The sequence below is a fragment of the Babylonia areolata genome, chromosome 26 (genome assembly GCF_041734735.1).
Source record: "Babylonia areolata isolate BAREFJ2019XMU chromosome 26, ASM4173473v1, whole genome shotgun sequence".
Classification (NCBI taxonomy): domain Eukaryota; kingdom Metazoa; phylum Mollusca; class Gastropoda; order Neogastropoda; family Buccinidae; genus Babylonia; species Babylonia areolata.
In genome coordinates this window covers 31492964-31511714 of record NC_134901.1, presented here as the reverse complement: position 1 = coordinate 31511714, position 18751 = coordinate 31492964, and the positions used below count along the sequence as shown (strand labels likewise).

The window sequence follows — 18751 nt, the reverse complement described above, 5'->3', positions numbered from 1 at the left end:
GAATCCTCCTTCACAAGCATGCATGCACACATTGATTATAATGAAATATCATTATCACTTAGAACAATAAATTATTAGCATAACTGTCAGCCTGAACAAGTCGTGCATATACATAACAATTGACTGGTATTTTCACTGCTTAATTCTCTCAATAAATAAATAAAGCTTTGTGCAATGCATCAATACTAATCCCATTTAAAAGCTGTATCAATACAAGTTGATAACTATGATAGGTAAATGAACAATGGAATAAATAGAATAAAAAAAATGAATAAGATTTAAAAGTAAAATAATACATGATATTTTTGAGAGAGAAAAAAGCAACACTTTCAGAACATAAACACGCACATTCCATAGCATGAAAGTAAACCACAAAAATAATGCTAAAAAAAAAGGCTTTCAGTCTGTTTTCAAATTGAAAAAAAAAAAAAGCAGAATTTCTAGCTAAACTTGGGAAAAAGGATGAGTGCAGGATTTCAACCCAGACACTCATGGACTCTGTATTGGCAGATGAGCATCTTAACCATCTGCCACTTTACCCTTTGTGAGTGACTATGCATGCACAAACATGTACATACTTCACAAACACATACACAATATTTCTTGTTCTTGTTCCACCCACACACAATCACATCACATACACAAAAACATACACATGCATTCCCAGTAACAGCAGTTGTTATTATGCTCACACACACACACACACACACACACACACACACACACACACACACACACACACAGAGAATCAGAATACACCTCTCTCTGTATCACTTAGACTCGCTCACTCTCTCATTCCCTATCTCTCGCACGCACGCGCACACACACACACACACACACACACACACACAATGCACAAGAACAGTAATTATTATCACACACATACACACACACACAAACACACACACACACACACACACACATGCACAAGAACAGTAATTATTATCACACACACACACACACACACACACACACATGAACAACAGCAATTGCAAACATACAAACACACACGCACTATCTGAATCACTCACAAATGTGCATGATACTAGGCTGAGGGAGAGATCTGAAAAATGCCCAAAGAGAAAAAGGAGAGAGAGACAGACAGAGTAAAAAAACTTTCCTGAAACTGGATTTGGTGATTGTGCAGCTGTAACTCACTAGTCATTTCTGATTGATGAACACTGTGCCCAAGGAACACTACACCCCACGTCATGCTTTCTCCCACTTGTCATTCTCCCTTTTATTTGACTTCCCCTGTTACAACCTCTGACAACAGGTGCAGGAGATGCAGCCTGTGTCTTTGGAATTGTCTCCATTTCAGACCATTCTTTGGCCACATCAATCTGCATGTCTTTTTCAGATTTGCTCAAAGCGTTACCTATGCCAGGTTGGATTGATTGATTGATTGATATGGACATTTATATAGCACCTATCCTCGGTCAGAGACCAGGCTCTAAGCGCTTTACAAACATGGGGTCATTTACATAACAGGCTGCCTACCTGGGTAGAGCTGACTGACGACTGCCATTGGGCGCTTATCATTCGTTTTTTGTGTCATTCAGTCAGATTTCAGGCACGCACACATACACACTCAGACAAACATGTAACATTTAACATTTTACATGTATGACCGTTTTGTTTATTTACCTTGCCATGTAGGCAACCATACTCCATTTTCAGGGGTGTGCATGGTGGGTATGTTCTTGTTTCCATAACCCACCGAACACTGACATGGATTACAGGATCTTTAACATGTGCATTTGATCTTCTGCGTGCATATACACATGAAGGGGGTTCAGGCACTGGCAGGTCTGCACATATGTTGACCTGGGAGATTGGAAAAATCTCTGACCTTTACCCACCAGGCATCACCGAGATTCGAGCCCAGGACCCTCAGATTTAAAGTCCAGTGTTTTAACCATTTGGCTATTGTGCCAGTTTGTATTTGGGATCACCTTGCACTGTCTCCGGCAAATGTGGATGGTTTTGATTATCATCATGTTCACCCTCATCACATTCTCCTTTATCTAGAAAGTCTCCATCATTGCTGTCTTGGTCATTCAGGAGCTTCTGATGAACATCAAGCACATGGTGCTTGAAAACAGGTCAAATGAGTGGCTGGACACCTGATTATGCAGTTCCCCCAAAACTGTGGATATATCCGAGGTCAGAAGTGAAAAAGTTTAACCAAAACAGCTATGTTTGGCATACGCATCTGGCACTCAAGAGGTTAAAGGTACCAAAATTAATGTCAGAATTTGGTGGGTTATGGAAACAAAAATAGTCTGTATGCACCAACCACAACAGCATCATCAGCAAACTGATGTTGGGCATGTGGTAGGAAGAAGTATTAGAACTACGTTATGATGATGATGATAATCATAATAATGTGTACTTATACAGCACTTACCCTGTGGCTGTAAGTATGTGTGTGTGTGACATTACACGCAGCATGGATAAGGTACAGAAGCATGAAAGTTGTATATTTTGAAATGTTTAATCAACGCTCACAATATACACACTACATTGAGCAGTAAATGAGTGCACATGATCCTGGACAAATCCACAAACCCACACCCTACATTGAAGTGCAATGGGATGATTGCAGCATCAAGGACCCCAATGAGCTGAAGGTCAAGGAGACACAGATCATGGAGTTTGGTCAGACACCCAAGCAGCTTTTCACCACCCCCCACCCTCAACGGAAGGGACCCACCTCCATTACCCCCACCCCATTGCGGCTGTCAGCTGGCAATGAGAGCAAAGTGGCATCACAAGGGGGACAGGAGGGGGGAGATGCTCCATGTATCAACTCTGAGCAAGGTGAGTGGTGGGTAACTGTGCCCTTTGTGAACCCTTTCTTTATTTGAGGAGAAATTATTAATAAATTACTCTGTAAGGAATGCTTGAAATATGAAGAAAAGGCATCTCTCAGATAGTTGCAAGAAATAATGCAACAAACCCCATTCATTATTAAAAAAAAAAAAAAAAAGGTCCCATGGTTAGAGAGATAGAGTGTTGCTGTGTATGCATTCATGCATGTATTTGCATGCATTTGTGAATGTGCATCTGTGCACCTATTTGCAGAGTTGTATTTGTGTATTTGTACTCAGCTCAGAGATCAGACTGATGCGTTCTTTGGTTATTTCAACATTATGCCTTTGGGTCATGGACTTTTGAAAAGCTGACATGGAGAAGGGGATACAGGCCACAGAGATGAGATGCTTCTGAAAATCCTTGGCATCTACAGAGATCACAGATCACATCACCAATAAAAATGTGAGAAACACAGTCAGGCAAAGCACCGGATCTTGTGAAGATCTCCTAACCACAATGAAGAGGCGAAAATTAAACAGCAGGACTTGCCAAAGCAACCCTATCCTTAAAAGTACATTGGAAGAAACGAGAAGGAGAGGCAAACAGAAAAATAGATGGGAGGACAATATCCCAGAATGGACAGGCCAGAGACCGAGTGATGCCCTGAGAGAGATGAACAGAAAGAAATGGAGAGAACTGGTTGCCAGGTCGTCAGTGGTGCCCCTGTGGTCTTGAGACTAAGTAATAGAAGAAGAAGAAGAAGCATATGTATGTGTGTCTGCATCTGTGTGTGCAAGTTGATGCAGACCACAGCCCCTGACTGATTTACTGTCAAGTAAGTGTACTCAGTTGATTGTTCAGAATTTTTTTTTATTTTTTTTTTTACTGATGTTTTCCAGGGGAAAATGCAGCAGAGGATGACTCAGGACTGAATATGAAAAACTTCAGTCACTTGTCCACACAGTATGAATACACTCTCCACAAAAAGTCAGTGTTTTCACCCCTCATATTTTACAAATGTAGGGTATCTCTAAGAATATGATGGTTACACTGTGTATGTGTGTGCACGCGTGCGTGTGTGTGAGTGTGCGTGTGTGTGCGTGTGTGTGTGTGTGCATGTGTGTGTGTGTGTGTGTGTGTGATCTATTTAATAGTTTCATTTTGCCATTAATCCATTTCAAGTTAAGCAGACACAAATTGCCTATAGAGACCGGTATGTGTCTTAATATTCCGTCTAAATTATGCTTTTGACAGAACTGTGTCAGGTTTGTGACTGGAGATGAGTTTTATTTTGTTATGGAATGCCTGAATTTGCAGATCAAAATCAGCTCAATCCAGAGAAAATTTCAGTTCAAAATTGGTTTTTTATTTTTGCAATTTGTTTTAAAGCAGGGAGTAGAATGTGTTTGAAAGTTTGGAAGTTTTTCAAAATGGGAATGTTTGCAAGATATTTATTTTTCGTTTTTTTTCCACCAAATTTTGATGTGTATAATCAAAGGGTCAACTATTCTTGATTCTTGCATATGGGTCAGTGTTTGTGTTTTTGTGTTCATGGGTTTGTGCAGGTGTATGAGTGTGTATGTGTTTACGTTGTGTCGTAAAGATATAGATTTGTACATATCTTTTGGTATAACATGTAAGCACATTTGCATTATCTTGTTGGGTCTAATAGCTGATGAAGTTAAGGCGCTTTGCAGTACTTACTGCCTTTGTGTCTAGTGACTGTTTACTGTTTTGTTTGTTTATGTTGTTGAAAATAACATTTTTAAATAGATGGAATCACACATGAGTTTTTTCTGCTTCCAGTACTGTATCTGAAGTGCACATGTCGGCTGATGAGAAGAGTGTTTTGTCTGTATCTCAAGGTAAGTAAATGTAACATGTGTGTGTGTGTGTGTGTGTGTGTGTGTGTGTGTGTATATATATATATATATATATATATATATATACATACCGTTAAGTTCGGTCTGTAAGCTGCGACTTTTTACCCCAGCTTCAACCTCTGCGGCTTGTACAATGATGTGGCTTATTTGAGGATTTTAACGATCCCGGGAGTGTCACGTTCTTGTCTATTCTTAGCTGCCCTTCAACTCACCAAAATCATGATTTCTGTCCATGAATTTTTGGATAAGCTTCAGGATAGTGTGCTAACTGTTCACGTTTTATAAATCAAATCCCCACACATTAAAGCCTTCAGATCAGCATTCAATTCTACTCTGCTCAAGTGTACACCCTCATCATGCCGAAAATGCGACGTAATGCCTATGATGCAGCCTTCAAATTGAAGGCGATCGACCTTGCAGATGACAGTGCAAGTGGCAAACCAGCAGCGACCTCCACTTTGCGTTCATTTTCATGAAGTGAAAGCGAGGCTGAAGTCAGTGACAAGATGGCAGAGGAAGCTGTGCTGGTTCTCTTCAACTTGGACACTGCAGACAAAGATTTCAGTGGATTCAGTGAGCAGAATGACGTTGAATAAATGTGACTATTCCTAAATTATGGATCTTATTTTCATTGTGTTTATTTATTTTTTTTTTTTTGTGGCACCAGCAGTATTTTCGCTTGCTTTTCTTTGTGTTGTTCCCGCTTTTCTGTAGTATCAGTATGTGTTCTGGTACCGGAAATAAGTGCGGCTTATAGGCCATTCTGGTTTATATATGTATGAAATTCAATTTTTTCCAAAATTTAGTGGGTGCGGCTTATATACCAGTGCGCTCAATAGACCAAACTTTACGGTCTGACTAAGCGCGTTGGGTTACGCTGCTGGTCAGGCATCTGCTTGGCAGATGTGGTGTAGCGTATATGGTTTTGTCCGAACGCAGTGACGCCTCCTTGAGCTACTGAAACTGAAACTGAAACTTACGGTATATATATATATATATATATATATATATATATATATGTGTGTGTGTGTGTGTGTGTGTGTGTGTGTGTGTGTGTGTGTTATGTAATGTTATTCATATTCTCCTACTTGTTGAGAGGAACTAATATTGAAATGTGTTGGATTCCTTCACACTGAAGGGGTTAAAATGTGCATTATAATTTTTGTGAATTGGAAGATCAGCATACACCACCACCTATTTTGTCATATGGCATAAATGTAAATGCACATGCTCACACATACAGACACATATTCATTCAATGGTTGATATTTTTCAAGTGATAGATAAGTGATTTGCTTTTATTTTTCCCTCAGATGGACTGCTGAAGATGTACTCATTAGAGGAGCAGCGACAGTTACGTAGTGTAAACCTCTCCACAATGGTGAGTGTGAGGAGTTATTTTAATACGTTGGAAGCAGCAGTGGTAACATGATGCAAAATGGAAACCAAGCAGAATGATATCAAAGCACATACATGAGTATGCTTACAAGTCTTCTTGCATGAAGAGAATGTGTGCTTGTATCTGGATGTGCTCAAGCATGTACTCAAACACATGTGACAAACATTCATTATTTGCGCAGTTGTACACACATATGTGTGCTTATGTGTATATTTAATGTATTAACTATGCTGTGCTGCCTGCTTACTTTCATAAACACATTCATGCAAACATGCTTACACAGACACTCATTTGTAATGTATGAAAACATTGACAAAAGTTATTAACAGAGACAATCTGGAAACGGTTTGACAGGTATAAAGAAAACTGATTAAGAATTGTTGAATGAATCCCAAATACATATTCAAGTCTGGAAAGGAGGATACTGTCTATTGTGTCAAACTCAGCAGACAGATCCGCGAACGCACTCGACGCGATCCACGTTTTCTTGGCCCTGCCAAACAACACAAAAAAAAAAAGAAAAAAGGCAGCTTGTTTTGGATCCGCACGTTAGACTGGGCCCTATGTGCGATGTGTCCATGGTGGCGGCCGTGACATTGGATCACACGACCCCCCCACGCGGCATGCCTCGACCGTCTCGGATCCAGTGGCGACCGAGGTGCGTAGGTATGCCCTCCCCTGGTGTAGGGAGGAAGGTGGACCACTAGGGGACACGCTTGCCCATACGCGTGCACCCCCCTCCTGGTCCGGATCACCCGATCCAAGGGAGGCAACCCCTGCTTCGGCACCCTTGCCGGTGACCGCCGCAGTTGCTTCCCTTGCACCGGCACTGCTCCTCGCCTACAGTGCGAGTGCGTGCACGGTCCCACCAAGCTATGCGGTGATGACCCCATCTGCCACACCGCTGAGTGCTGCTGTTTCCCATCCACTAATGGCGTCTCAGCAAGCTGCTCAACCAAACAATCAGCAACTCATTGCTAACTTGCTGCAGCATTTATGCACCACTCTGCCTCCCAGTGCCACACCTTGCGCCTGCACGGCCCCTCGCCCACAGAGCAGGTACGTGCATGGCCCATTGAACTTCGGCAGTGCTGGATTCTTCTGCCCCATTGCCTAACTCTGCTGTTCCTCCCGAAACCTGGAGGGGTCAGGCTGGTGTTCTCTTGACCCCCTCCCGGGAGGGTCACTACCTTGTTGTGGTCGGGAGGCTTAGTGGCCAGTGATCGAGCGAGCTATGTCGGCGGGGGCATCAGTGCTTCTTGGGGTTTGGTGCTCTGGTCCCAGGTCTTAATTGACAGCCTACATAGCCATCGTAGCTGTTAGGGCTGAATAAGTGGTGGTTTTGTACTGATGCCCCTGATAGGGCTTCCCATGCCGAACAGGTCGTGAGTGAGGCCCAAACTAAACGTGACCCACTGTCCCTTTCGCTGTTCTCTATTCTTCTTTTTACCGCCTCTTTTCTGTCCGCAGCTCCCCATCAAGCCTTCTTTTCCACATTCTTTTTTCTCTGCGGCCTTCTTCAGGCCCGCCGTGTTTGCCGTGCGGCGCGACCTGTGATGGAGGGGAATGAGATCCTGGGGATTGAGAGAGCACGCTGCTCTCAACACATCCCTTTGGCTCAGACCTCTCCTAAGACAGGCGGCACACATTGGCCCGTGTGTGTCAATCGGCTACCCCTTCGTGGGGCTGGGTCAAGACTGACAGTTTAGTGGCTAGCGAAGATAACCCCCGTAGTGCTCGGTTCTCTGTCCCCGGGAGCTGGGCATGATCGGGGGGGAACACGTTGGAGCTAGACTGTTGGTCGTATATCCCTCCCGAAACCTGGAAGGGGTCAAGCTGGTGTTCCCTTGACCCTGGCCCCTAAGTTGGACCCCATGGTGGGTGGGTAAGGGAGGGATGAATTTACATTTTTTTTCAACATGACTTCCAAAAAATCACACACCCCTAACTCTGGAAAAAGACAACGACAAGGAACGGACGACTCAGACTCCGATTCGGAGGTCGTTGAGACCTCTGGATTTTGGCCATCGTGGCTTGTGATGGAGGGCGCTGATGACGACAAGCCGTTGTCGGCTCTCAGCCCCTTCGCTATCCAGAAGGGCTTTCAGTGTCTGGCAGGATCGCTGAAATCCATCAAGAGGCTGAGGAGCGGAGCATTTTTAGTGCAGACAGAGTCCAAAAGGCAGACACAGCTCCTTCTCAAGGCGACCACTTTCGTGGATAGGGCGGTGAAGGTTTCCCCTCACAAAGGTCTCAACTGCTCAAAGGGGGTCATCAGATGCCCGGAGTTGAAAGGTGTGTCTGAAGCTGAGATCAAGAGCGAGCTGTCCTCTCAGGGAGTGACCGACATGTACAGGGTGACGGTGAGGAAGGGGTCGGACAGAGTCCCGACCAACACTTTCTTCCTCACATCTGCTGCCCGGATGTCCCCAAGGACATTCGGGTCGGATACCTGATAGTTAGTGTAAGCCTGTATGTGCCGTCCCCTCTGAGATGTTTTAAATGCCAGAAATTTGGACACGTGAGAGACCGATGCAAGGAGGAAGAGGCGTGTGGCACCTGTTCGAAGGCGCTGCACCAGGGCGATTGCGTCAGTGCAGCCCGGTGTGCGAACTGCGGAGGTGGCCACCCGTCCTCATCGAAAGACTGCCCCGCCTGGAAAAAAGAAAAACAAATCCAGAAGGTCAAGACAGAAAAGAAGATATCCTTCTTTGAGGCAAAGAAACAGGTGGAGGCCGCGTCGCCTAAGGCGTCGTACGCCTCTGTCGTCAGACCCAGGACGGTGGACGTCGCGGTCCAGACGACGTCCACAGGGGCGCAGACGGACGACTTACCCACCTCGTCGGAACCGTTGGCTTGGGTGGAGGCGCCGTGTCCACCCCTTCCCATCCTGTGCGGCAGTCCTCAGGGGCTGCTGGGCGGGAGCGGAAAACCTCGGGCGGAGGCATGTTGTCCGCCTCCCGTCCCACCCCACCCCCTGGCACCCCTCGCCCCGCCTCTCGTCTGCCTGGCCCTCGGGCTGGCGGAAGTGGCCGGAAACCCCCCGTACCTCCAAAACTCAAGGAGGGGAGGGTTGCCGCCTCGGCGGGATCGGGAGGGGCCGAGGTGGTGGATATTCCGACTCGGTCAGAATCCGAAAAAGTAATTTCTAAAAATAAATACTCCATCCTGGCTGACCTTGAGCCACCGCAAGCAGAGGGGCAGGGGGTAGCGATGGATTAGGCTGCTGCTTTATTTTTTTAACCTTTTTAATGGCAGTGATCCACTGGAACATCCGGGGGTTCTATGCCAATTTTCAGGAACTCCAGCTGCTTTGTCGTGCTTTGAAACCTTCAGTGCTGGCGCTGCAGGAGACTCTGCAAAGAGATGGCAAGGTTTTATCTCTCTCTGGTTTTAACTCCGTTTTTAAACCTGCTCAACCGAAGCAAGAGGGATTGACGGGAGGTGTCGCTCTTTTTATTCACAAGTCCCTTTTATACAATACAGTTCTTTTAAGCACCCCTTTACAGGCGGTGGCAGTCAGAGTCACACTTGAGAAAACCATCACTGTCTGCTCTCTCTACCTTCCTCCTTCCGTCCGTGTTCTGAGGCAAGACCTCATGAACCTGGTCGACCAGCTCCCACGTCCGTTTTTACTGTTGGGCGACTTCAATGGACACTCCCCGCTCTGGGGAAGTGAGATGACATCAGCCCGAGGTCTTCTCTTGGAAAACCTTCTTTCCGACATGGACTTGTGCTGTCTTAACGACAAGTCTCCCACTTACCTTCATCTGTCCTCTGGAAAGCTCTCGTGTTTAGATCTGTCGGTCTGCGATCCATCGTTGGTCCTGGACTACGAGTGGAAAGTGCACGACGATCTGCACGGGAGTGACCACTTTCCTGTCGTCCTCCGCCCCACAGATGGAGAAGGTGACTCTCTGCCTGACCGCCTGAACTATGACAAAGCAGACTGGAGTTTTTTTACCAAGAAGATAAGAGCGGAGCTGCAGGAAGAAACAGTATTGAAAAGCAAGGACCCTGCTGACACTCTGACTCGGATCGTTTTAGATTGCGCCAAAGCAGCAGTCCCATCGTCTACCTCCAAGCCTCAGGTCCCTAGAATGCCCTGGTTCAACGCGGAATGTCGGGAGGCCCGTAAGTCTCGGAAGAGAGCGCATCGACGCGTCTTTCGGAGACCGGAGACCGATAGCGTTCGAACCCATCAACAGCTGAGGGCGAAAGCCAGGTATGTTTTTAAAAAGAGCCAGAGGAAGTCATGGAGAGATTTTTGCTCTTCCTTAACCTCCAACACACCCAAGAAGAAAGTGTGGAGGGTTTTAAAAAGAATTAAGGGCAAAAACATATGCCCAACCTTTCATCATCTTAAACTTTCAGACGCTCTGGTCACAGAGAAGAAAGCAGTTGCCAATTTGCTTGCCTCCACAATTGAACAGAACTCGAGATCTGCTAACAAATCTGCTCGGTTTCTTAAAACCAAAAACCTGTCAGAAAAAACACCATGTAACTTCTTTTCTTACAACACAGAGAATTACAACCTTCCTTTCACAATGAAAGAACTTAAATCTGCCCTTCAGACCTGTACGGATTCCTGTCCAGGAATGGACGAGGTCCATTATAAACTCTTAAAGCACCTTCCCCAAACCTGTCTGGACACCCTGCTTAAAGTTTATAACCACATCTGGGTCACAGGCTTTTTTCCACCCTCCTGGCGGAAAGCCCTCATAATCCCGCTGCCGAAACCGGGAAAAGACCCCTCGAACCCCTCCAACTACCGCCCAATCGCACTGACCAGCTGCATTTGCAAACTGATGGAGAAGATGGTCAACGGTGGACTGATGTGGAAACTAGAGACCGACGGCCTTCTGGCGAAAGAACAGTGCGGTTTCCGCAAGCATCGCTCTACCGTTGACCATCTGGTTCGTCTGGAAACCAGTGTAAGAAATGCCTTTATAAACAAACATCATGTGGTGGCCATATTTTTTGACTTGGAGAAAGCTTACGATACCACGTGGAAATTTGGTATTCTCTCGGACTTGCACAAGCTCGGCTTCCGAGGACACCTGCCTCAGTTTATCCACAATTTTTTACAAGACAGACAATTCCAGGTGAGACTCGGCACCACCCTGTCCGACATTCACGAGCAGGAGCTGGGTGTCCCGCAAGGGAGCATCCTGTCACCGGCTCTTTTCAGCATCAAAATTAATGACATCGTTCAATCCGTTCAGAGGGGATCGGACAGCTCGCTGTTCGTGGACGATTTTGCCTTATATGCAACTGGCAGCACGTACGCCAGCATCCAGCGACGGCTTCAGCTCTGCGTCAACAAAATCCAGTGTTGGGCAGAGGAGAATGGCTTCACATTTTCGTCCTCCAAAACTGAATGCATCCATTTTCATAATTTTGGCCAGTTCTATCCGGACCCTGAAATCTGTCTGGGAAAATCCACCATCCCGGCGGTCAAGGAAGCCAGATTTTTAGGGGTCGTCTAGAAAAAAAGCCTTTCACGAAGTTAACAGTCAAGGGGACATAACTCAGTTTCTCCTAGACTGATCCCTCAAGACAGCCTGATTAGTTTCCCTTTAATTGAACACTGCTGAGTGTATAAAAAAAAATTCTGCGATCTGCCGAATCCTACACTACAGCACGTCATTCTGAGCGGGCGGAGCATCGGTGCTGAAGCGCCGGCACATCTCCAATGAGTTAATGCAATGTGATCATTCAGATATTTGTTTCTTTTACATCCTTATATTGTCCAGCCCAAGTTTTGCTCAAATCAGTGCATTATTCCTAAAATATTGCTTCTTTGAAAATTGAAAATGGCTGCCTCACCTTTAACCTTTAAGTCTAAAAACCAAAATTTTGGGTCTTTCTCTAATCCTGTCACCGAAAGGTGTCGTATTCTAAAACTGAATTTAGTACCTTCTAACCAGTGATGAGATATATTTAGCAATTGAAACACACACACACACAGACACACACACACACACACACACACACACACACAATCTTCTTCTTCTTCCTCATTCGCCTCCCATTAGTAGATGAGGAGCCCAGTGTCCTCGATGAAGGCTGCCGTCCATCGCAGCTCCTCCAGGGTGCTGTACAGTTTGGCTTCCATTGCTGTCGGTGTTGGCCAGTACTTCCTCCTGGATGCTGCATGCGTCCTACAGTCTTGAAGGATGTGGTCGGTTGTCATTGGTCCCTCACCACAAGGGCACTCTCCACTCCGTCCAATGCCAAATTTTGTGTGCATGTGGTGGAGCAGGCGGTTGTGTCCAGTCCTCAGGCGGAAGATCTTGACCTGTTCCCATCGTTCCAGCAAATGGTATCTGTCTTCTGTGTTATATTTGGGATGCTGGAGGTGCCACTTTATTCCTTGCTGTGCCTTGATGATTGTCTTGATTTCATCGTATGACACCAGTTTGTTGGCCTGCTCCTTCTGTGCACCGTCTTTTGCCAGAATGTCTGCTTTTTTGTTGCCTCTGATGCCACAGTGTGCTGGTACCCATTGTATCACCAACACACACAATCAAAATACACACTCTCTCGATCTCACTTAGACAAGTATGGCATTTGTTGTGCTTTACGTTCAGCAGAATAACATGTTGCAAATGAATGACCACTTGTTTAGGATTTTAAACACCTGTTTAGGATGGTGAACCCATTATGGTATTGCTGACATGACATATGAATAGCAATAATTCCTTGCCTTCAGAAGTGCCCTGCATGATTGACAGATGCAACTATGCCTTGACACAATAAAACTGTCTATTGGAATCTCATGAGTCTCAGTTTCAGTTTTAGTTTCAAGGAGGCAGTTTCAGTGTCACGAAACACTTTCAATTTCATGCACGCTAATCCATTTATAAAGGGAAACAGATTCCTAACCAATGCTTAAACCCAATGTGCTGAAATGAAACAAAGAAACAAAATAAGTAAGTAGATAAAAATAGATAATTGATATATATATATATATATATATATATATATATTGTATTTGTATTTGTATTTCTTTTTTTTTTTATCACAACACATTTCTCTGTGTGAAATTCCGGCTGCTCTCCCCAGGGAGAGCGCATCACTACACTACAGCGCCACCCATTTTTTTGGTATTTTTTCCTGCATGCCTTTTTTGTTTGTTTGTTTGTTTTTTTTGGTTTTTCCTATTGAAGTGGATTTTTCTACAGAATTTTCCCAGGAACAACCCTTTTGTTGCTGTGGGTTCTTTTACGTGCGCTAAGTGCATGCTGCACATGGGACCATGGTTTATCGTTTCATCCGAATGACTAGCGTCTAGACCACCACTCAAGGTTCTCATGGAGGGGGAGAAAATATCGGCTGCTGAGCCATGATTCAAACCAGCGCACTCAGATTCTCTCGCTTCCTAGGTGGACACGTCACCTCTAGGCCATTACTCCACTTGTGTGTGTGTATGTGTGTGTGTGTGTGTGTGTACTTTCTGGTGATTAACTCATGTAGCCCTGCACCTGTGCACTGCTCTGGCATAAAAAAAATCTGTCTCATTGGAAAGGTTTTCACAATTCTACATATGCATAAACCACAAATAATAATGATACTAATGATGATAATAATCCAATTTATATAACACCTTTCCATGTAAAACATGTTCAGTTGGGCTTTACAGTATAAAACCCAATGAGTAAGACATACATTTATATAAAAAATGAAAAAAAACCTTACATTTGTAAACCTACATCCAATCAAACACTAAAGTGTTTGTGTAAAACCATAATACCACAGAAATCAGTCCCCATCAATTTCACACCTGTCATCGCTTCACACAGCCTTGACCATGTAAGTCAGGATACAGTCCCCCAAAACGTCGCACTTGTCATAGCTTTTCACAGCCCTGACACTATAAGTCAGGATCAGTCCCCAAAAATGTCACACCTGTCATCGCTTCACACAGCCTTGACATTGTCATTCAGGATCAGTCCCCATCAATGTCACACCTGTCATCATTTCACACAGCCCTGACATGAATCTGGATACAGTCCCCATCAATGTCACACCTGTCATCATTTCACACAGCCCTGACATGAATCTGGATACAGTCCCCATCAGTGTCACACCTGTCATCATTTCACACAGCCCTGACATGAGTCTGGATACAGTCCCCATCAATGTCACACCTGTCATCATTTCACACAGCCCTGACATGAATCTGGATACAGTCCCCATCAATGTCACACCTGTCATCATTTCACACAGCCCTGACATGAATCTGGATACAGTCCCCATCAATGTCACACCTGCCATCATTTCACACAGCCCTGACATGAATCTGGATACAGTCCCCATCAATGTCACACCTGTCATCATTTCACACAGCCCTGACATGAATCTGGATACAGTCCCCTTCAATGTCACACCTGTCATCATTTCACACAGCCCTGACATGAATCTGGATACAGTCCCCATCAATGTCAAACCTGTCAACATTTCACACAGCCCTGACATGAATCTGGATACAGTCCCCATCAATGTCACACCTGTCATCGCATCACACAGGCCTGACACTGCAAGTCAGGACACAGTTCCTATTGATGTCACAGCCATGTGTTACCCAGTAAACAAGTAAACAAGAAACTCCACTGATGAACTTTAAGTTTCACCTAGTGATTTTCTTCAAATGCCCTTCACCTTTATTTTTTTAATTTTTATCTGAATCAGGAAGGTTTAATTTTGTTTACATCCCCATTTATGAAAATTGATACACTTAGTACATCATCTTTTAAAGAAGGATTGCACACAGATGATCTAGATATAAATCACACATTAAGTAAATTCACTGATATATATATCATTGATTTTAGAAAATTGTGGAAATCCTTTTCATTTTTCTTTTTCAGATTCCCATTTATCTGACTGCATATCTGACTCAGATGTAAATGTCCCTTATCATAAGATATTCTGCCTTGATCCAAAAACTTCAATTGAAACAGGTCCGCTAGTCCACTGCAGTGAAGCAATCACATTAAAGTGAAAAATTAGTCTTGATCGGTTTTAAAAATTAAAACATATCAGTCCATTACTTGTTGGATTTATTTACAATTCTGCTGAAAGAGTTGACTGGTTTGATGATTTTATTTCTATGACAGATGCTGCCACTGTTGATGATAAAGAAATTATTATGTAGCCGGCATGAGAAAGCCCTAGTTCCAGCACCCTTGTTGATCACATCTATATTTCATGTAAACAGAATATTGTAGAAATCTGTTCTCCAGTCACTGGATGTTGCGATCACTCTGGATTCAGAATGAGAACTGGAAATGAACACCTTTTGAGAGGCAAGGTTTAAACCAATCGAGAGCTGTGCCAGAGATTCCAAAAATATGATGAAAATGGTTGAGAAGATGATCATGATCTATTGTGTCAAAAGCTGTAGATAGATCGAGCAGACACAGAACTGAGACATTTGATCATACATTATTTAGATCTGAGTAAATATGTTTTTGATCAAATCATAAGATAATGATAATAATTTCTTATCACAACAAACTTGCTCTGTGCTCCAGTGGTATCATTATCAGTCTAGATTTAATCAAAATGATATCTTTTAGCTCCAAGATGAAAATAGTTTGTACGAACTTGCTTTTGGATAAAAACTACCAGTAAAGTCATGATTTACTCTTGTGTTCAGGAGCATACAGATGTTATGTGCCCATGTGCGTGAGTGTGTACATGCCTTTCTTTTCATATTTAACCAAATTTAACAGGAAAAACATGCTTGCACACACACATACACCACGCGCACACATGCACCCATACACATGCACACAAATACACAAACACACATATGCATACACTCACGCGCACACACACACACACACACACACACACACACACACACACAACTGTCAAAGGGATCAGACATGTCTGTGTCCATGCTATGTTTTGAGTGAACTCTGAAAAATCTGTTCAGTGTGTGTGACTAAAACATCTGAAATAGCTGTGTCATTGTATAAATCTTCAAGAGCTTTTTTTCAACAAGTGAAGATTAAGTTAGCTATTTTGTGCTGATTATCAGGACTTTTGTTATTATCATTGTATCTCAAGCAAGATGACTACTTGTGCCAAAGATCGCCATGCTCAAAATGTTTTATTAATTGATATGTTTTATCCTGTCATCACATGTATTTTGTCAAACAAACAAGCAAGAATGTCATCCATTCAAGCTGGAAAACCCCATTGCTCAGGAAAACGTGCTGCAAGTTGTATGAAGTATGAACTGATTTCTTGGACTGTGTGTGTTGTGCTCTTACTGGTTTACTGTTTGATGTTACTTCTGTTGTTGCGATGCATGGATGGTGAAACGAATTTGGGACCAAACTCAGAAAACTGCAGTCCATTGATGAAGAAAATGCATGACATGATGGATCAAATGCATGACATGATCAAATGCATGACATGATGGATCAATACTGTTCACCAAAGCAACACTGTTTACAACTGGATGACTGAAAGTTTTGACTGTTTCAACCTTGCTCAGTCTAATCTTCACTGATTTGAGGCAAGATGTATATGACAACAGAGCAGACATCAGTGAGTTACAACAGACATGCCGACTGGAACATCTGGAAAGAGAAATTGACAGATTTTACACCAACTCCAGATAGTTTAACGTCAAATTCCATGGGATCTGTGAGACAATATCTAGAGATGGTTATGCAAACATTGACCAAGTGGTAAGAGGTGCTCAATGACTGTTACTCCACCAGATTGTGGGACAGAACAGACATTGACTGTTCTCACTGCCTGGGTAGAGCGGCCAACATTCCAGGGACCACCCCCGGCTCCTCATCATTACCTTTTGTTGGAGTGGAGACGGACCTCCATCCTCAGGGATACAGATCTCTGGGATCAGCTCAGATGGAAGGGGGTGAGAGTGAGTGCCAACTTGACTGTCAAGGAGAGACAACTGATCACACAGTGCAAAAACCAAGGAAAACTGGCTTACCACAGGAATGGTAGGCTGCACGTGGAAGACAGAGACCAACACAACCATGGGAATCCTTTCCGTCAACAGTCACTTTACGATGACCACAACCATACCAACAACAAGCTAGTTTTCAGGAAAGGAAATCATGAGTACTACAGACAACAAACTGACTTATATGACTTACAACAAGAGGGGTGTCTGTAACAAGAAGTCAACAAAAATAAAATATTAAACTGGAGTCTGCAACCAGGTACCACAACAGCGCCCACAGCAGCAGTGAACAGAAATCCTGTCAAACAGTTGTCATCTGAACAACAGATCTGGAGAGTATGATACCTGTGCAAGCAACTGGAGCACCTCAGTATTCTGGTTACTCACTGGAGACAACTGCAATGAAGACTTCTATCATGACTTCTATCATTTCTCTCAAAGTGAGAGAAATCGTGGGATTGTGAGAAATCGTGGACTTACAGTATATGTGCCTATGGCCGAAATGCATTAAACATTCATTCATTCATTCTCTCTCTCTCTCAATGGCATAAAACCTGCCTTGCTAGGCTTAGGCTGAGAGCACTTGGACTAAATGCCAACAAAAAATGGTTCATTACAGGTGTAGCAGCAACATCTCCTTGTTTAGTATGTGGCGAAAGCCCAGAAGATGAAAAACATACCCTGTTCAGTTGCAAAAGATACAAAGAAATGTGAAAAAGGTGTATTTCGGGAGCTGGGCATGATCGGGGGGGCGGGGGGGGAACACGTTGGAGCTAAGCTGTTGGTCGTATATCCCTCCTGAAACCTGGAAGGGGTCAAGCTGGTGTTCCCTTGACCCTGGCCCCTAAGTTGGACCCCATGGTGGGTGGGTAAGGGAGGGATGAATATACAATTATTTAAAAACATGAATTCCAAACAAACACCCCCCCCCCCCCCCCCCCCCTAAACTCAGAAAAAAGAAGAAAACCAGGAACAGACGACTCAGATTCAGATTCGGAGGTCGTTGAGACCTCTGGATTTTGGCTTATGATGGAGGGCGCTGATGACGACAAGTCCTTGTCAGCTCTCAGCCCCTTCGCTATCCAGAAGGGCTTTCAGTGTCTGGCGGGATCGCTGAAATCCATCAAGAGGCTGAGGAGCGGAGCGTTTTTGGTGGAGACAGAGTCTAAAAGGCAGACACAGCTTCTGCTCAAGACGACCACTTTTGTGGATAGGGCGGTGAGGGTTTCCCCTCACAAAGGTCTCAATTGTTCAAAGGGGGTTATCAGATGCCCGGAGTTGAGAGGAGTGTCTGAAGCAGAAATCAAGAGCGAGCTGTCCTCTCAGGGAGTGACAGACGTCTACAGGGTGACAGTAAAGAAGGGGTTGGACAGAGTCCCGACCAACACATTTTTCCTCACCTTCTGCTGCCCGAATGTCCCCAAGGACATTTGAGTCGGATACCTGATGGTGAGTGTAAGCCTGTACGTGCTGTCCCCTCTAAGATGTTTCAAATGCCAGAAATTTGGTCACGTGAGAGACCGATGCAAGGAGGAAGAGGCGTGTGGCACCTGTTCAAAGGCGGCGCACCAGGGCGAATGCGTCAGTCCAGCCCGTTGTGCGAACTGCGGAGGCGGCCACCCGTCCTCATCAAAAGACTGCCCCGCCTGGAGAAAAGAAAAGGAAATCCAAAAGGTGAAGACGGAAAAGAAGATATCG

The 18751-nt window shown here is 44.4% G+C and overlaps 1 protein-coding gene across 1 annotated transcript in view; it reads left to right on the top strand.

Annotated features, from left to right (window-relative positions):
* Nucleotides 1-18751, top strand: part of LOC143300292 (protein FAN-like) — a 79071-nt gene that overhangs the window by 50305 nt on the left and 10015 nt on the right. The window contains exons 13-16 of the mRNA XM_076613888.1: nt 2609-2823; nt 3717-3804; nt 4624-4682; nt 6014-6081. Of these exons, the coding sequence (XP_076470003.1) occupies nt 2609-2823; nt 3717-3804; nt 4624-4682; nt 6014-6081 (430 nt within the window). The remainder of the gene's footprint in view (nt 1-2608; nt 2824-3716; nt 3805-4623; nt 4683-6013; nt 6082-18751) is intronic.